This window comes from Eubalaena glacialis, chromosome 19 (assembly GCF_028564815.1).
Source record: "Eubalaena glacialis isolate mEubGla1 chromosome 19, mEubGla1.1.hap2.+ XY, whole genome shotgun sequence".
Taxonomy (NCBI): domain Eukaryota; kingdom Metazoa; phylum Chordata; class Mammalia; order Artiodactyla; family Balaenidae; genus Eubalaena; species Eubalaena glacialis.
The window spans coordinates 46117500-46139036 of record NC_083734.1 but is presented as its reverse complement, the minus strand read 5'-3'; the positions used below and the strand labels follow the sequence as shown (position 1 = coordinate 46139036).

Sequence of the window (21537 nt, the reverse complement as noted above, 5' to 3'; positions counted from 1 at the left end):
TATATTAGCTTCCTCTCTGAGAATATTTGAGAAGAGAATCTATGGAATTCTCTCCACCAATAAAGGAGGCAAAAGCCAGTTATTTTCAGGTGCAGCAGGCATTTCCAAGTTCCCTAGACTCCTATTATAAGCCACAAGCTACTCTATGTCTTAAGTAAGGCAGTCTTAGACAATACACTTCAAGTAGTGAATGCTTACTCTATTATGAATGAGGATCAACGACATCAGTGAAGGGAGCACATTCCAAGAATACAATCAGCCAAAAACCTAAATACACTTCATTATGTGGCTATATCTTTTGGCATTTAATAAGAATATCAGATTTTTTTTCTTTCAGGTAATATTTATTAAACTCATTTCTTACTTAGATTTCCAAATTGAAGGAATTAGATGATCTTGTTAATATAGTTTATAAAGAATTTCTTCCAGGAGGGGGGAAACTCCCCAAATAAGGCAATAAAGAAAAAGAAGGCTTTTCAGAAATTAAGAGAACTAACATTTGTGTTCCAATTATGTGTCAAGCACTGTGCTGGGTGGTTTCATGCTATCCCATCTAATCAGCAAACTAAATATGCTAAATGCTTATTCAAAATATGAATATACTCACAAACACAAACATACCATGTTTGATAAAGCTACTCTGTCTTTAGGAACAACCAGTGAGATATCAAAAGTTGCTTTGATGGCAGGCTCATCCCAGCAAGGAAAAGCTCTCCGGGCATCAGTAGCCTTAAGAAAAGAATATGAAATATAAAATATCACAGAATTAACCTACCAGACTATTTCATGAAATAACAGACATTTCTTTCTTTCTATCATTTGTTCATTCACTTTTTCAAATATTTATTTTCTACTCAGTGCCAGGCAACAAGCTAGGCGTTGACCACAAAGAAAACACAAGGTTTACTATCATTGCCACATCAGCAATTATCCAAGAACTAGGTCTGCTATAGAGCTTAATAATTTATAGTATTAGAATAATTGACAATTATATTTTTGTTTTTATTAAAATATTTCAATATTTCAAATTAAAGGCAAATGGCTTTATCTATAATGTCAACACAACACAGAGCACAGGAAGGTTAACAGTATACTACTGTAAGGATTCAACAATGGGAAAATATGACTGGTTGCCTCTCTGGCTTTGATTTCAAAATAAAAATAAAAATATCTTCAGAATTTTTGATGTGCTTTGTTCTTTATCTGGAATGGTAGCAATAGGAATAAAGACAGATGCTGTATCAGTTCCAAACAGGTCATTTGTTTAAAGGCACTTCCATATACAACACATAAAACTGTCACCATTTGACCTACCTTTTGAAAGAGATCTCATTCTTTCTTTAAAAATAAAAAAGAGCAAACTTGTTAAAGCAAAATAAGACTAGTGGTGCAGTAGAATATCAGTTATAAAAGAAAAAATCTTTAATAAAATAGAAATAGAACCATTGACAAGATTCTGTATCTTAAAAAGAAGTAACAAAATATGCAAAGGTAGAGGAAGCACATACTTCTGAAAAAGGATTTCTCCAAGGAAAAACATAAGATGGCTGATTGCACTCTCAAAGAAACTAAATAAATTATGAATTCTACTAAAGAATAAATAAGACTAAAGATGTTTAAAAAAAGAATAAATAAGACATTTGGAAAAGTAAATAGAGTGTAAAGAAAGAAATGCACAGAAAAATTCAAATTAGGAGCAACAGCAGTAAATAAATGTATTTATATTAGAGGAAATTAAATGAATGACATAGATAGTAAGATTTAAGTTTCCAAAATATCCAAAGGACAAAGTGATAAAAGCAATCAAAGGTACATTTGGGGGATAGACACTAGAGCTAAATCTATTATTAAATGATGTTCCTGAAGAAGAGATCAGAACAGAAACCATGATGAAGATGCAATAGAAGAAAATACTGCTACACTGAAGAAAGCTCTGAATATGAACATCAATAGGGTTCACCAATTATTAAAAGTTAATGAAAAGTGAACACCTGGTGAAAATTTTTAATTTTTACGTACAAAGAAATAATTTAACAAGCAATCAGGAAGAAAATAAAACAAAATTTTAAAATGTGTTACCCTAGAAAGAGAGAAGAAACATTCTAGTCTGACTCCTCCCCCTCGACAAAATGAGATGTGAAAGACTTTAGAACAATATTTATGCACCTTTGAAAGAGAAAAATTGTAAGCCAATTGTACCACTCTTATCACTGAAGAAGTTGGGCTTATTACTCACTGTAGCAAGGGAAAAACTCACATCAAAAGAAACCATGGGGTATCTCAGTAAGAGTCTAAGAAAGAAACAATTATGTGATTTTGGATTTGGCTGAATGATTTGGAGGAGGATTTAAGAAGAAAGGATTCATTCTAAGTTGGGTGCTATCAGAAAGTGGAGGCAATTTTATGAGTGGGTATCTCAATAACCATTATTTATCTATGGAGAGGGCAGACTACATCAAGCCTAAAGCTGCAACTGGTAAAGAAGCAGCAGTCACTCATTTTAACCAAGAGAGAGAGTTGTTTGTCTTTTGTGATTAACAAAGTGAACTTGTTTTTGTCTATGCTTGGATGAAATTATGAAGTGCCCTTGTTTTGTCTCACTTTATCATGGTCTCGGAGTAACCTTGTCTGAGGTTGGCATTCTATGATACTGTTTATGTCCAACAGGAAAACAACATGGACTAGCTTTCAGTGCTAGGACAACTTCTGGATGTCAGGGGCTGCTCTTTTTTTCTTTTTCCCCCCAACAAATCTCTTACATGCTCAGTAAAACTGGTCATGTATAAAGGCAAATGAAAGATTTTCAGATATGCAAAGACTCAGGAAGTATACCACTCACATACCCTCTCAAAAAAAAATCATTTGGAGACACACTCCAGCCAACCATTCCAGGATGAAGAAGTGCTCAAAAGGGCTAGAGATAAGCATTGGAATCACACTCACACTCATACACACACACATACAGGTAACAAAATTATATTTAAATAGATAGGTCTATATCTATATATATCCATATATAACTATATATACAGACATACAGGTAACAAAATTTAAATACCTGGATTGCTTTTATACTTTGTACCTCTTTTTGTACCTGTGGCTTTTCCTACTAAATTAATAGTGGTACTGTTATAAATAAAATCATTCCCCAGCCCACACCCCTAATTCTCTCTCATATAACAGAGATAACTGGCTGAATATAAAATAAAAATTCCAAAATCAATAATACAATTATGGCCAAAGGCACCTAAGCCTCAAATAATCACGCAAATAATAGAATTAGACCTTTGTCAGAATGTCTAATTTAAGATCATAATATATTAAAGAATACCATACCTCAAACTGTGTGACAGCAGCATAGCGCACCTCTCCAGAAGGGGTAGTATATTTACTTCTATAGAAACCTTTCATTTTATCATTCAGCTCTCCAACAAAATCTATCTTTAAAGTTCCTGTACCTGTGATTGAAGATAAATGAAAACATTTTCATGGAGATATTAAGTACAAGTTATCAAAAGTGTGTCCCTAAAACACTAATTCAGCTGGCTATTGACAATGTTCAAATCATTCCTTCCTTTCTCAAATACTCCTCCTGGCAATGGAGAGAATACAGTATTTACTAAAGTAAATGGCAGACTAATCCTAAAGTAAACCTTAAAATCATGTTTAGGATGACTGCTTAGAAAGTTCTTTAATTTTACTAACTTAGTCTCAAATTACCAATACATGAAGATAAAAGCAGGAAAAGAAATGAACATTTATTATTAAATGTATGACAAGCTATTGTGCATTGGTGCTTTAAAAATATTTAGTTGGGTAGGTATTGTCTCCATTTTTTCAGATGAAGAAACTGAGCCTGAAAAGTTAAATAACTTGCCCAAGGTCACACCATTAGTAAGTAGCAAGAATAAGATTAAAAACTTAGGTCTGTTTAATCCAAAGTTCATGCTCTCTACCAATTATACCATGTAAATTGGTCCTTTTAGATGACTTCATGCCAATTATTCTATTATTAAGACAAGACACAGATGTTCAATCCAAATGGAACACTGATTCCATACATTTGTAAGGAACTATAGAGAAGACCAATGATCTGATCAGCAACAGGGCATAAAACAAACTTTTACAGTTACCTCAATCATTTGAAATCTAATAATATTAAAGAAATAAATTTTAATCAATAATTATTAAATGCAAAAAAAAATGCAACCTGAATACATATACTATTGTTATATAAGAGCAAAATCAATTTAGACAAAATGGGAGTTTCTGTTTTGTTTTGTTTTTTACTGAAGTGTAGTTGATTTACAATGTTGTGGCAACCTCTGCTGTACAGCAAAGTGACTCAGTTTTACACAGAGAAGTTCTTTTTTTTATATAAAATGTGAGTTTTGGACTTCCCTGGTAGTGCAGTGGTTAAGAATCCACCTGCCAATGCAGGGGACACGGGTTTGAGCCCTGATCCAGGAAGATCCCACATGCCACGGAGCAACTAAGCCCGTGCGCCACAACTACTGAGCCTGCGCGCTAGAGCCTGCAAGCTACAACTACTGGGCCCATGTGCCTAGAGCCCATGCTCTGCAACAAGAGAAGCCACCGCAATGAGAAGTCCACGCACCATAACGAAGAGTAGCCCCCGCTCACCACAACTAGAGAAAGCCCGCACACAGCAATGAAGACCCAACGCAGCCAAAAATAAAATACATAAATTAAAAAAAAGAAAAAAGAGAGACAAGAAAATGTGAGTTTTTATGAGTATATATACAGTTGACCCTTGAATAATGCAGAGGTTAATCCACCTATAACTATACAGGGCCCTCCATATCCGCAGTTCCTCCATATCTCCTAATTCAACCATCCTTGGACTGTGTGGTACAGTATTTACTACTGAAAAATATCTGAGTATAAGCGGACCCGTGCAGCTCAAACCTGTGTTGTTCAAGCATCAACTACGCTCTCTTTCGCTAACAGAAAAAAGATTATCACTATTATCTAGTAGTCGTCTACTAAATTCAGATGCATGACAAAACAATAATCCCATTCTACATTTTACAAATCCAGTCACCAAAAAAAAACCCCAAAATGTTGACTTTGTAATAGATCCCTTTAAAGTGTCTATTTATAAAAGAATCTAGAGCATGGGAATCTAACAAGTCAGATACAGTATGACTATAAAGTAATTAGCCACTTATATCAAAATTTTTATATCCTAATGTTTCAAACTGTCATTTTGGAATGCTGTAGAGCAATGACACTGACATTGTTCGAAATGTTCTTGACTCTCTCTCTGACATATCCTTTTGGATGTTCTCAAAGTCATGTCTTCACCTTCCAAAACTGAACTTGCTTTTTGGAAAGGTCCAAGTCATGAAGAGTTCAAGTCTACAGAATATGTGAGTGACAAATTGCAATCTATTTCTAGACAAAACACTAATTGTGTCTAAGAAATAATTAAACTGATTTTCTTATGTGCCTCAAACTGGCTCTGAAAATAATTTCAAGTGAAAATTTCAGAACTTTGCAGCAAAGTCACCACTAAAGAAAGTGCCACATTCTTAAATTAATCGTGCTGGGAAAATAAAACAAAACAACTCAATTGAAGGTCCGATGAATAGACATTTGTGATAATTTTTTTTTTTTAAACCAGACATTCTGTCTGAAGGGGTCAATAAATGCTTTTTTCTTTTTTTCTTTATATTTATTTATTTTATTTATTACTTATTTTGGCTGTGCCAGGTCTTAGTTGCGGCATGCTTGTGGGATCTAGTTCCCTGACCAGGAATCAAACCCAGACCCCCTGCATTGGGAGCACAGAGTCTTACCCACTGGACCACCAAGGAAGTCCCAATACTTTTTACTTTTAAAGAGAATGATAGATTACTGGGACGGTAAATAAGAATACAGTAAAAGAATCTGAAAGAATTCTAAATGATTGATACTAAAGAATTTAGCTATAAATAATAAAAAGTTTCTCTGTATTTTCATTAGGAATTCACTGATTTTTTTTTTTAATATTTATTTATTTTCTTTATTTTTTTGGCTACGTCAGGTCTTCGCTGCGGCGCTCGGGCTTCTCTCCAGTTGCTGCATGCGGGCTTCTCTCTAGTTGTGGTGCGCAGGCTCCAGAGCATGCAGGCTCTGTAGTTTGTGGCATGTGGGCTCTCTCGTTGATGTGCGCGGGCTCAGTAGTTGTGATAAGCGGGCCTAGTTGCCCCACAGCATGTGGGATCTTAGTTCCCCGACCAGGGATCGAACCTGCGAACCCTGCATTGGAAGGCAGATTCTTTACCACTGGACCACCGGGGAAGTCCCTCACTGATTTTTTTTTTAAAAAGCAGATGTGTTCACATTAATAAAGTTTACAAGGAATATCTATTAGATCACAAAAACCCCTTTAAAGATAACTGTTTGATGGAACTTTATGTTACAATTCCATAAATGGAATTGGCCAGTCTGTTTTCCCTAAGTCAGCTGTTAAGATGTCTTTTATATAACTCATATTCCACAGTAAATCTACTTTTGACTTTTCCTATTTGGAATAAAAGTGGATTTAAAACTCAAAACTAAATAAGAAAGGCTGCTTACACTTTTACTTGGTTTTAAATCTCCAAGGTCATCCTACTATAGCAAGATATTGACAGTGACCACTTCCAAAAAGTGGCATACTAAACAAAATATAAATTATTGGGAAGGGCTATTACCTGAAATTCAAACAAAACACAAGTTTACGTTTTTTTAATATATTAATAAATTTAGTGTCACATTATACAATACTAAGTACAAAGTATCTGCTGTTGATATAGTAGAATTTTAGGGCAAGAACAGGAGGAAAAAGGACTTCATGATAAATTTCATTTGAAATTTATACCATATTGACAAACCAATTGCCAGAAAGTCTGATTTTATACCTATTTTCACACATAATTGACACTGCTTCCTCAAATTAGATACCTTATTTGAATATCCAGTGTATGCAATATTTATCTGCTTGGGGTACTAAGCCTCTTAAAATATACAATAAGCTCATTTATTAATTAAACAACTGAAAAATTAGGACCTCCTCCAAAAACCTAATTTGTTTATTAAAGCTTAGGAGAGTATAATGATTGTTGTAAAACCTGAAGTAATAAAATTATTAAAAATTAAATTATTAAAAATTTAATGAGCCTACCAAACACTATGAAATTTAAGACAGATTACTTTACATAAAGAGAAAATAAAGGTCTCTGCCTTTCTGTCACCATTTCTTATGATCCTGTTTTCCACTCTTCAAAATGTTAACATCTTCTAGTGTTTCTCCAAATGAACGTCACTCTACAGGATCCTTAACCATCGATTCTGAGGTTGTTAGGCCTTACAATGATCATGGTAAGTTAACCACTATTCTAGAATGGTGCCAATTTCAGAAAAGAAGATATTTTACTTAGCTATATAATATTTGGCATGACTGTTAAGTTTGAAGAGGCTAAACACAAAGGTTACTAATATCCTCCTGATATATGTTCAATATTTACTCCATTACCAGAAGAGAGACCACTTAAAATTTGAAAAAATAAGGACTTTATTCTTAAAGCAAAGAATGACTGGGTAACTTTGACCCAGAGAATCTTGGGAAAATGTGAAAGCCAGTGATTTTTTGAACAGATATTTATAGATATTCAATAATTTAATATAGTCACATCTGCAAATAAGATAATTTTTTAATTCTAATATTCATATCAATTACTTATGTATATCGTTATATTAGCTAAAAATCTCCAAAACTCTGTCAAATGATAGTATACTAATGGTCATAACCTTCACTGACTTGTTCCTGCTTTTATTAGAAATGACTTAATTTACCATGTCTACTGTAAACAGTCCTTATCAAGAATGATGCAGCTCTTATATACTGATAATAAATGAACTCATATATATAACGGGAAAAGAAGAAGGGTACAGAATATGTATGACATGCTAACTTCTGTGTTCCTAAATGGTACATACATAAATGCTTATAAAAGCACGGAACAGTTTTGAAAGGATACATAGGAAACTTATCACTTCTGAGAAGTGGAGCTGAGAGAGGAAGACAGGATAGAATGACAAACAAATTATCACTATATATCATTTGAATTTCAAACCATGTCCATGTATTACATTTTTTAATATTTAATTTAAAAAATAAAAAGAGCATAATGTGGTGGTTAGACGTGCAAAGTTTTTAGTTAAACTGCTGGTGTTCAAATTCAGACTCCGCCTGAGTTTATTTAACTTAAATAACTTGCCCAAGGTCAATAGCTACTAAGTCATTTTTATTTCATTAATTTCTGCTTTTAAATCTTTATCTCTTCTACTTTCTTCAAGCTACCTATTCTTTTTGTCTAATTTTGATCTTGATGCTTACTTAGCTAATTAATTTTCAGTCTTCCTTCTTAGCTAAATATACTCTCTGAGAATGTTTTACCTGCATCCCACATGCTTTGTAAGTAGTAATTTCATTATTCAGTTCTAAATATTTTCTAATTTCCCTAACAAATATTCTTTGACTCATTAATTTTCAGAGGTATCATTTTTCCAAAGAAGGAATTTTTTTGTTTCTCTTTTGCAACTAACTTTTTTATCTTTTCACAGTGTGAACATAGAATATAGTCTGTAATGATACAGATTTAAAATTTTTTTAAAAGTTCATGTTATTTCTATCAAAATAATATTTCATAGTTTAAAACCTCATATAGTTCTACAGGCTTACATATATAAGCTGCAGGCACCTGCCCAATGCCACGTACTCCCTACACTTGCCTTAGTAGCAACGCTGTGATTTCTAAATACCTTGCTTATTTAGCTATTTTTTCATTTTACAATTTTACACACTCTTTTCTTCTTACTATAAAAAGTGAAGTGGGGCTTCCCTGGTGGTGCAGTGGCTACAAATCCACCTGCCAAAGCAGGGGACACGGGTTCGAGCCCTGGTCCGGGAGGATCCCACATGCTGCGGAGCAACTAAGTCCATGCACCACAACTACTGAGCCTGCGCTCTAGAGCCCACGAGCCACAACTACTGAAGCCCACACATCTAGAGCCCGTGCTCCGCAACAAGAGAAGCCACAGCAATGAGAAGCCCGCGCACCGCAATGAAGAGTAGCCCTTGCTCGCCGCAACTAGAGAAAGCCCGCGTGCAGCAACGAAGACCCAACACAGCCAAAAATAAAATAAATAATAAAAATAAATACATTTTTAAAAAAAACAGTAAAAAGTGAAGTGTAGCTAAACTACATCTCCACTCCTACATCTTTTACAAAGAATTAAATTTTCTGTAACCTTCCAAATCTGAAAATATTTTATTCTCTTTAACTTCACAGTTTGGCTAAGCACAGAATTCTAGACTGAAAATCAGATTCACTCATAATTTTGAAGGAACGGCCATACTAGAGTCTAGTTTCCACTGTTCCTGATGGTAAACCTACTGCTATTCTGATTCCTGAACTTTGAAGGTAATCTGTCAGTCTTCCTTCCTTCCTCCCAAGTCCCTCACCTCAGGTAGAAACTCTTTGAGAGTCTCACTTTACCCCTGAAAGTTCTAAAATTTCCTTTGATGTGGGACTTTTTACATTTGAGTCAGTCCCTCTCAGTACTGTATTTTTTTCAAACCTAAGGCTCCTGCCCCATCCATTCAGAGAAATGTTCATGTTTTGTGTCTTTCATCATTTCCCCTTACCATTTTCTCTGTCCTCTCTTTCACTAGATGGATGCCCAGTCCTGCTAGATTGGTCCTCCAATTTTCCTAATTGGAAGATGCCTCTATTTCATCTTCTACAACTTCTTTTGGTTTTTTACTTCTAATGTATTAAAATTTCCAAAAGTTTTCTTACTCTATTCCATACTGTCCTTATTTAATGAATGTAATATTAATAATACTTCTAAGGATATTAATCTGTTTGGGTTTTTTGAGGCTTTCTTTTCATTTGTCTTTGCTTCTTCCAAGTTCCTATATTTCTCTTATACTTATTGTTTTGCTTTTTGCTTTATGTTTCATATTAGAAGTTTTATCAAATGTCTGGTAATTGTTGTGACTTTGGGCTTGGCCATGCTATTTGCTTTGGCCAATGAAATGTGAATGGACATCACCATCCACGCAGAAGCTTTAAATGTGTCTTTGTGGTTTGGCCCTGTCCCCATCCCTGAGCTTCTGCCTTCTGCCATGTGAGAGAACAGCATGCTGCAGATAGTAGCTACTCACTACAGAGCCTGGAATGAGCAGACTTGTGAGCTTAGTGGGGCTCAGTAAAGTTGGCAATATGGCTGCAGATTATCAGCAGTCCTCAGGGCCATGTGTAAACAAGAAATATTTGTTGCAAGCCACTGACATTTGTGATCCCATCTGTGGGTTAAAATGTACACATACACTTATGGAATATTTCTAGAAAGAAATAGAATATTTCTGGAAGGATTAGTAGACAATGGAAGTAGAAGGGGTCAGAGAGAGGGAATCTCAATTTTCAGGTTATATTCTTCAGTATCTTTTAATACATGTTCATGGCAAGCATTTGTTTTTATAATAATTTCACACAAAAATAATCTTAGTTAGAAAAAGACAAAATGAAAGGTCTTTAAGAGTATCAAAATAAAAGACAAAATTTCTCCAATTTAAAATTTTTCTTAAAATACTTTTATATTAAGGGAATATATTCTCAATATAAAAATTATGGAAACCAGAGAAAGGTATGACTAAGAATAAAAATCATCAATTATGTCAACAACCAGACATATAATTTCATTTGTACCATTTTAGAGATCTGATTCATCACCTTGTATATGTAATTTTGTATTCTGCTTTTCAATTTTACATTATAATAAGTATTTTACAGTGTTAAGAATTCAGAAACCTCACTTTTAATTGCTATATATATTCCACCATACATATATGTCATAATTAGCTTAATTATTCCCTTAGTGTTGGACAAATGTATTAATTCTAATTTTTTACTACCTTAGGTAATGTCTCAATAGACATTTCTAGGCATAAATTATCTCCTGTATTTATGACTTTTCTTTAGGATATATTCCTATTACCAGATTTGCTGGGTCAAAGACATGAACATGTTTAGGCTCTTAATACATACTGCCAGACCGCTTTCCAAATAAATTACATGGATTTACATTCTTACCAGTAATATGAGGCAGTCACATCATTGAGAATCATTTTTTTACTTAAGCTTATATGACAGGCAAAAAATGATATATCAGTAGCTGTTGTTTTAATATTTCTCATTACTAGGAGGGCAAATATCTTTTCACATGTTTATTATTTATTTGCATTTTCTTTCATACAAATTATCTGTGGCTTTTCATTTGCTCACTAATCAAAGTCTTAGTGCTTTACCAATTGATTTGTATATAATTTCTTCCATTATATTAAGCTCAGAACATCTAGTTTCTTTGTGCTTTTATATAGCACATATAGTAACATATCAACGAATCTTTCCATCCATACCCTCACTAGCATAATAGCTCTCTAATCTCTGGTTGTATCTCAGAATCATCTGTGGGACATTCATCTCAGAGATTTGGATTCAATTAGCAGAAGATGGAGCTAGGTAGATATATTTTTTAAAAACTGAAAAGGTGAAAACAATGCATTATGTTCTATGTTTTTTATTTTTTCTGGTGGCCCAAAAGTTGAAGTGCACCTGACTCTGTCTAAAGCTCTGTCTTAATACTTAATCTCCTTAAAACAATGAGTTAAAAAAAAAAAAGGGCATACGATAAATTTTTCTGGAAGAAGATGTCACTATTCATAACAGGATTTTACAAAAGCCATTTCTCCTACCTGGTTGGAGAGTACTAGGAAAAGACAAGGTGACTTTTTCATCTTCATTCTGATAGTTAAATCCTGTAGCATGTATTTCTGGAATGGAAAAAAAAAATTACTTCACAAATCTGACTGGACTGATAAGACCAAATCCAGATGGCAGCAATTAACATTTTCAAGAGCAAAATCTCTACTAAAACTAAATATTCTTAATTTAATAAATTAAGTTCCTATTAACAAGAGTATCATTTCAAAGTAACCTATTTTAGGCTATGTAACCTAAGTTAAATATGCTCCTTAGAAACAATTACACATCCTATATTAATTCACAAAACTTTTATGATATAAGGGAAATAGGGCTGCTATAAATATGAAAATGTTTCCTACTGGATTCCCAGACACGTTTCATTCTCATCTTTGTGTGACTATGATACTGCTTTATATGTTGCAGTCTTACTCATGAACATTTGAACTACTGAGCAGATTGCTAAGATTTCGGTGTTAAAGATGTATCAGTGAAAGTTCTGTCCCCCACCCAAACATAGGTAACAATTCCAACAAGATATAAATCATATTTCCAGTGAAATTCTTTGTTGTTACATTTTACAGAAATAAAGAAGGTGAAAACAGGTGTGTGGATTAAATTAAGACTTTGATTTATTCCCTACCAGGAGTGACAAGAGTCTGCTTGTTTAACTGATACTTCAGAATGCTTAGTTGACACTTTAGGAAAAGAGCTAAGTAGATCAACTCCCAACCACATCATATCCCCATTCCAAAAGAAAAACTGCCCAAAGAGGTAGCCTTAATAAGCACTTGAAAAGATGTTCAGCATCTTTAACCATCAGGGAAATGCAAATCAAAACCACAATGAGATACCACTTAACACCCACTAGGATGACTATAACCAAAAAGATAGACAATAATAAGGTTTAAGGGAGGATGTAGAGAATTTGGAACCCTCATACATTGCTGATAGGAATGTAAAAATGTTTCCAAATGCTATGGGAGGGACTTCCCTGCTGGCGTAGTGGTTAAGAATCCGCCTGTCAATGCAGGGGACATGGGTTTGATCCCTGGTCCGGGAAGATCCCACATGCCATGGAGCAACTAAGCCCGTGAGCCACAACTACTGAGCCCGTGGACCTAGAGCCCGTGCTCCACAACAAGAGAAGCCACCACAAGGAGAAGTCCGCGCACTGCAACAAAGAGTAGCCCCCACTCGCTGCAACTAGAGAAAGCCCACGCACAGTGACAAAGACCCAGCGCAGCCAAAAAAACAAACAAACAAAAACAAATGCTATGGGAAACAGTCTGGCAGTTCCTTAAAAGATTAAATACAGAGTTACCATATAACCCAGAAATCCCACTCTTAGATTATATCCAAGAGAAATGAATACATATGTCCATACAAAAATTTATACACAAATGATCTTAGTAGCCAAAAAGTAGCAACAACCCAAATGTCCAACAATTGATGGACAGATAAAATGTGATATACAATGGAATATTATGCTACAACAAAGAGAAACGAAGTGCTGATATATGCTACAATATGGATATGCCTTGAAAATATTATGCTGAGTGAAAGAAACCAGACACAAAAGGCCACATGTTTATATGAAATGTCCAGAATAGGCAAATCCATAGAGACAGAAAGTAGACTAGCCGTTGCCTAGGGCTGGAAGGTCATGCAGAAATGGGAAGTGACTGCTCACGGGTACTTTCTTTTTGGGATGATGAAAATGTTCTCAGGGACTATCCTGGTGGTCCAGTGGTTGAGAATCCGCCTTCCAATGCAGGGACGCAGGTTCGATCCCTGGTGGGGAACTAAGATCCCACATGCCGCGGGGCAACTAAGCCCATGCGCTGCAACTGCTGAGCCAGTGCACCTCAACTAGAGAGCCTGCATGCCACAAAGTACAGAGCCCACGCACCACAACTACAGAGCGCACGTGCTCTGGAGCCTGCACACCACAACTAGAGAGAAGCCCTCGTGCCGCAACTAGAGAGAAGCCTGCATGCCGCAACGAAGAGCCCACATGCCGCAATTAAGACCCGACGCAGCCAAATAAATAAATAAATTTTTTTTAAAAAGGGGAAGAAAATGCTCTAATTGATTCTGACGATGGTTGCACAACTCTGTGAATATATTAAAAACCACTGAATTGAACTGTATGGTGTGTGAATTATATCTCAATAAGCTATTATTAAAAGAGAGGTAGCCTTCCCAGTCACAGGCTTAAGTTTGATATGGGTAACAGTGATTCAAATTTAATAATATTCCATGAACCAGGCAAGATGCCCACAATTCACTTTTTTTTTTCAAATGAGTCACCCAAAGATTAAATTTCCAATGTTTCTTTTTTTTTTTTTTTAATATTTATTTATTTATTTAGGTTGCGCTGGGACTTAGTTGCGGCATGCAGGATCTAGTTCCCTGACCAGGGATCGAACCCAGGCCCCCTGCACTGAGAGCATGGAGTCTTACCCACTGGACCACAAGGGAAATCCCTCCAATGTTTCTAATACGATGGTTCAAACATGTCTTTATAAAGCCAAAATCTTTACAAAACCAATAAGAAACTATAACTTCAGTTTTTAAAAGAACTTTAATCAATTATTCTTCATTTTACAGATGAAAATGAGGCATATAAAGTTAATGATTCACCTAAGGTCACAGAGCTGGACTAGAACTCAGTTCCCTTCCTATTCCTGTTGCCAAAATTCTTTCTGCTATCATAAGCTAGCTCCTAAATTTGAACAGAAACTCAACACTTGGTATATATACATAATATTAATGAAATCTCTACTGAAACAATGACTTTTGCTGGCAAAAATCTGAGATTTGCTCTAAGTTGATCCCCAAGAATAGAATCTTACTTTGCCTATAGGGAAGCTAAGAAGCACTTCAAGGCTTAAGAATGTACCTTTCAAAAAAAAAAAAAAAAAAAGAATGTACCTTTCTAACTAATATATGAAGTAGTATTATGGTACCTCTGAGGTACTATGATCAAAGACCATCTCCATAAAAGTTTACTAAAGCTAACTTGTTTTTATAGATGCACAAAAAAGCTTCAAAATGGTAAGAAATGAAGCTAGAAAAACAAAAGAATAGCAGTTTTTAAATTGAAATAATCAAGTACTGTATTGTTAGATTACATTCTACAAAATATGCTTCCAAATGTACATATCAACTATACATGTGTACCAAAAAAAGAGCAAAATTTCCGCCAAAATTCTTTTAGTAAAAAGGGAGTAGCCATATATTTGAATTCTTTAAAAGTCTATTGTATTACGGGATACTCTTCCAATTACTTTATATTGGACAACATACTACTTGGCAAATGTACATTAGAGTTTGAAATAACCTCGGTCAATTGCAGTTTTGTATATTCTGTATATGACACCACCATTTATCCAGTGGCTCAAGTCAAAAATACGAAATGATCCTAACTGCCTCCCCTCCATGTCTGCCTGTCTCTTACACCATACATCCAACAAGCAAATTCAACACCCTTAATCCCAGACTTTTCAATGTCTCCACCACTACAGCCCAGTCCAAAGTACCATTATTTTCTCTCCTAGACCACTACAATAGCCTCTTAACATTGTTGACCAGGGGATTTTTGCAGAAACTGTGGCCGGCAATTTGTTACATAAGGGAATATTGAAACACCCAAGTTTGAGTAAATATCAACAACTTTTTTTGCACGTAATGTACTTATTTGAAACTTTGTACATGTCTTACTAAAGCATTCTAATATTTTGTTAGAGTGTGATACGCAGTACAGCAGGCATCTCTGTGCAGGGGAACAGAACATCTATTACAAATATACTGTGTTTCACTATGCTTTCCCCTGGAAGAGCAGACTCTATGCTTTCTGGCAGCATTTTTTTTTTAGTCCTGTGTATATTATTTCCTCTAGCATATATTCTTTTATTTTACCTGAGAGTCGACAAGGTGGATCTTTGCGAAACGCCACAAGAAGGACCAGGTTCGGGACTACCACTACACTTACCAGAATGGTCAGTTACCCATTCTCTAGCTACTGCTAAGAAAAATTGCTTGTAAGTCATTTTATTCTGTGCATTAAGGTTACAGTAAAATTTTAAATGCATTGAATAAACCTCAATTACTCAAATAGAAACTTACTTTCTTACACCATTTTCAAGTTTTCTGGAAGATACTGAAGTTTGCCAGATATTGATCAGACTGATCAACTCCTTTCATATATTTATTATACTCTAATACAGGGGTGCCCAACCCCCAGGCCACGGACCGGTAGTGGTCCGTGGCCTGTCAGGAACCGGGCCGCACAGCAGCAGGTGAGCGGCGGGAGAGCGAGCAAAGCTTCATCTGCCGCTCCCCATCGCTCGCATTACCACCTAAACCATCCCCCCGCCATCCGTGGAAAAACTGTCTTCCACAAAACCAGTCCCTGGTGCTAAAAAGGTTGGGGACAGCTGCTCTAATATATAAGTGGTCTTAGTTATCTGATGGCCAGTTCTCCTGTCTTCCTTCCTGTAGATGTTATGGATCCATGCTATGGAGAGGCTATGGATGTGTCATGAATAGTTGTCACCATGTGGACCAGCCTCTTGTCTTTCCATATAAGAAGAGTCACTTCTCCCTTCCGTAAGAATGTCGTTTCTCCCCTCTGCAGATATTTAGATTTCTCCTTTAATTGGTTTGGTAGACCACAATTCTCTCTTATAGTCCCACAAACTCTGGTTTTATTTTCAACAATATTTCAGATGTGGACACACTGTTGTAATAACTGTCTTGGTAAATATGGTGCCACGAACCAAGATAACGTTGTAGGACCAATAATATTGTTTCTTGTAGTTTCTTTCCTTCATCCATGTAAATCTCAAGGTTGCATATATATCCAGTTTCACTTTCACCAACCATCCTGACCAAAATTCCATATTTTGTAAGTTTTCTGGGATTACAGGTTTTGAATCTGAGTCATCCTCTCTACTTTATCACTGCCTCCACAAGTGACAGCTCTTGTTTGGTTATATAGATTGATTGAAATTTTGGTAGTGGGACTTCCCTGGTGGTCCACTGGGTAAGACTCTACGCTCCAAATCCAGGGGGCCCAGGTTCGATCCCTGATCAGGGAACTAAATCCCACATGCATGCTGCAACCAAGAGTTTGCATGCCGCAACTAAGACCCGGCGCAGCCCGCATAAATAGATAGATAATAGATAAATAAATAAATAAATAAATAAATAAATAAATATTTTTTAAATTTATTAAAAATTTTTGGTAGAAAATAATCCAAAAGAGGTTTAACTTTTGAAATTCTGTCTGTAGGAAGTGGAGTTCCTGAGTTATCATTAAAGTGAAGAAATGTCATTATTTGTTGGAACCTTCTTCTCGTCATAATCTTTGGAAAGATAGGTGTTTCAAGTAAGGTATCAGTCGACCAATGTTCTTTCCAGTGTGACTTCCTTATTTGTCCCATCAAAGTTATTAATCCAAGAAACTTCTTCATGTCACTATTGGTTACATTAGAACTTTTTAAAGCCTCATCATACTTTTTATATGATTTTTCATTCTGTTGGTGATACAAGTTTGTTTGAGAAGTGACCAACTCAAAAAAGTCGTTACCAAAAATTGTTATTTCACTAACATTTTGCAGGTTATTACATTCAATAGTTAAACCTGGGCTTTCCTGGTGGCGCAGTGGTTAAGAATCCGCCTACCAATGCAGGGAACACGGGTTCGAGCCCTGGCCCAGGAAGGTCCCACATGCCGCGGAGCAACTAAGCCTGTGCGCCACAACTACTGAGCCTGTGCTCTAGAGCTCGTGTAACTACTGAGCCCACGTGCCACAACTACTGAAGCCCGCACGCCTATAGTCCATGCTCCACAACAAGAGAAGCCACTGCAATGAGACGCCCGCACACAGCAACGAAGCGTAGCCCCCGCTCGCTGCAACCAGAGAAAGCCCGCACACAGCAACAAAGACCCAACGCAGCCAAAAATATAAATAAATAAATAAATAAATAAATTTATTTTTTAAAAAAAGTTACACCTGACACACCTGTAAAGTCTTCTAATTTTTGTGAAATGTTGTCTTCAACCCACTCTTCTGCAGAAGAAAAGGATCATTCTCCAGCACCATGGGTTTCATTTTCACTTCCCATATCAGAATCAATCACTAAGGTTTTTTGTCTTTTTGTTGGTCTAATATTCACATTCGTCTGAATCAGAACTATGTTCTGAAGAACTATCATCTTCTGAGACACTAGTATATACATCGCTCAGACAATCAGAGAAAGCATCTGGATAAAATTTACTGAAATATTCTTCTTCACTCAAAATTTCAAAATGCATCATTTTTGAAAACTTTACGATAATAAACTTGCGTTTATAATATACACAAGGTTGGAACAAAAACCTAATGGAGCAAAATGTGAATGATAACGACAATCATAAGTTGTATAATGAACCCTTGATCAATTTTAAGCTCTAACAACGTCTCATGGTGATATTAATTGTATCGGCTAACAAAAGACGTATTAATATGTCTCCGGTCAATAAATTGTTAACTGGTCTGTTTCCACTTTTGCTGCCTTATAATCTTGTCTTCACACAGCAGCTCGAGTAATCAGTGAGATCTAAGCCTCTAATGGAGTCCCAAATGTTCAGAATGAAAAGCTAAGTCTGCTTAAGATGGGCAATTATTTCTTGGAGAGGACCAAAAAAAGCACTCACCATAAAAGAAAAAAATTGATAGATCAAATTTCATTAATATCCTACTGTACAGCACAGGGAACTATATTCAATATCCTGTGATAAACCATAATGGGAAAGAATATGAAAAAGAATATATATATGTAAAAAAAATTTTTTTAACTTGTAATTATCAAAAGACACTATTAAGAAAATGCACAGGCAAACCACAGACCAGGAGAAAATATTTTACTTTGTATATATGACAAAACACTTGTATCCAGAATATACATAAAAACTTCTACAACTCAATAAAAAGACAACCCAAAACACGGGTAGAATCTTCGACACTGGTCTTACCAATACAATGTCTTTCTAGATATGCTTCCTCAGGCAAGGGAAACAAAAGCAAAAGTAAACAAATGGGATTACATCAAACTAAAAGGCTTCTGCACAGCAAAGGAAACCATCAATAAAACAAAAAGACAACCTACCAAATGGGAGAAGATATTTGCAAATGATGTATCTGAAAAGGGGTTAATCTCCAAAATATATAAACAACACATAAAACCAACAACAAAAAAAACCCTGATTTTAAAATGGACAGAGGAGCTAAATAGACATTTTTTCCAAAGAAGACATATAAATGGCCAACAAGCACATGAAAAGATGTTCAACATCACTAATTTTTAGGGAAATGCAAATCAAAACCACAATGAGATATCCCCTCATGCCTGTTAGACTGGCTATTATCAAAAAGACAAGAAATAACAAGTGTTGGCAAGGATCTGGGCAAAAGGGAACTCTCATACACTGTTGGTGGGAATGTAAACTGGTGTAGTCACTATGGAAGACAGTATGGAGATTCCTCAAAAATTTAAGAATAGAATTACCGGGACTTCCCTGGTGGCACAGTGGTTTAAGAATCCGTCTGCCAATGCAGGGGACACGGGTTCCAGCCCTAGTCCAGGAAGATCCCACATGCCGCAGAGCAACTAAGCCTGTGCGCCACAACTACTGAGCCCGAGTGCCACAACTACTGAGCTCTGCAACAAGAGAAGCCACCGCAATGAGAAGCCCACGCACCGCAACAAAGAGTAGCCCCCGCTCACCACAACTAGAGAAACTCCGTGTGCAGCAATGAAGACCCAACACAGTCATAAATAAATAAATGAATGAATGAATGAATGGATAGAATTACCATATGATCCAGCTATCCCACTTTTAGGTATTTATCCAAAGAATATGAAAACACTAATTCAAAAAGATATATGCACCTCTATGTTCATCACAACCTCATTTACAATAGCCAAGATATGGAAACAATCTAAGCACCCATCAACAGATAAATGGATAAAGATGTGGGATATATACACAATGGAATATTACTCAGCCATAAAAAGATGAAATCTTGCCATCTGCCACAACACGGATGGACCTTGAGGTTATTATGCTAAGTAAAATAAGTCAGATAGAGAAAGACAAATACCATATGATATCACTGATATGTGGAATATAAAACAAAACTAATTTTAAAAAAGCAAAATAAATGAACAAACTAAATCAAACAAAAACAAACATGCAGATACAGAGAACACAGTAGTGGTTACTGGGGGTGGAGGGTGCCCAGGAGAGGGCAAAATGGGTAAAGGAGATCAACTGTATAGTGATGAATAGAAACGAAATTTTTGGTGGTGAGCACACTGTATGGTATACAGAAGTAGAAATATAATGTTGTACACATGAAACATATAACAAAATGTCATTGACGATACGGAGCAATGACTAGAACTCAGTGAGGCTGGTGCCTCACTGTTGTTCCTCAAAGACTGCAAGCATTCTCCAACCTCAGAGTTTCTGCAACTTCATGGAAAATTCTTTATCCAGTTACCTACACATTTTATGTCATTCAGGTCTCTACTCAAATCACTTCTTCAGAAATCTGTTCTATCACCTTAAACAACAATCTTCATTCTATATGCTCTTACTGTGATTTTTGAGTACTTATCACTACTTTACACCACATATTTGTTATTGTCTTTCTTTCCAGATTGAATACGTGTATCTGGAATGTTGATTCTTGGTTTTGTCCACCACTCTACCTCCAATGCTAGAACGGTTTCTGGCACATAGTAGGTTTAGTAAATATTAGCAGCACAAATAGATCACTTTAAAAAGCAACAGGGCTTCCCTGGTGGCGCAGTGGTTGGGAGTCTGCCTGCCAATGCAGAGGACACGGGTTCGAGCCCTGGTCTGGGAAGATCCCACATGCCGCGGAGCAACTAGGCCCGTGAGCCACAACTACTGAGCCTGCGCGTGTAGAGCCTGTGCTCCACAACAGGAGAAGCCACGACAATGAGAAGCCCGTGCACCGCGATGAAGAGTAGCCCCCGCTCGCCGCAACTAGAGAAAGCCTGCGCACAGAAACGAAGACCCAACACAGCCAAAAATAAATAATAAATAAATAAATAAATTTATAAAAAAATAAAATAAAAATTAAAAAAATAAAAATAAAAAAAGTAAAAAGCAACAGACTAAGTGATTACATCATAGAGATCATCAATACAATCCATATAAAATACATTAATAAAAAAACCCTGGGACTTCCCTGGTGGTGCAGGGAATAAGTTGGCGCAGGTGGATAAGACTCCACGCTCCCAATGCCGGGGGCCTGGGTTTGATCCCTGGTCAGGGAACTAGATCCCACATGCATGCCACAAGTAAGGAGCCTGCCTGCCGCAACTAAGAGCCAGTGCAACCAAATAAATAAATAAATATTTAAAAAAAAACACCTTTACTAATGTTACATGAATGGGGATTTATGGCTAGAGAGAAATTTTCCAATTAAAACATAATACAGTGATTCAAAAAGGGATCTATGTCAAATACTTTAGAAGATAATATTTGCTCTGGAACAATTAGATTGTTCAAAGTGTGGAAAGCCATTAATACTAAAACACATATGAAAAGTCTGAATAAATATGCTTCATTGAAGTAGAGAAGAAGAGGTAATATTTCTAAATTAATGTTCATATTAATTTAATACTAATGTATCAA

General features: G+C 35.9%; 1 protein-coding gene across 1 annotated transcript in view; it reads right to left on the bottom strand.

The window, feature by feature from the left end:
• NPEPPS (aminopeptidase puromycin sensitive) overlaps positions 1-21537 on the bottom strand; it is a 97689-nt gene that overhangs the window by 30257 nt on the left and 45895 nt on the right. Inside the window, exons 3-5 of the mRNA XM_061174615.1 lie at positions 11810-11887; positions 3337-3458; positions 622-729 (exon numbers count right to left, since the gene is read on the bottom strand). Coding sequence (XP_061030598.1) covers positions 622-729; positions 3337-3458; positions 11810-11887 — 308 coding nt within the window. The remainder of the gene's footprint in view (positions 1-621; positions 730-3336; positions 3459-11809; positions 11888-21537) is intronic.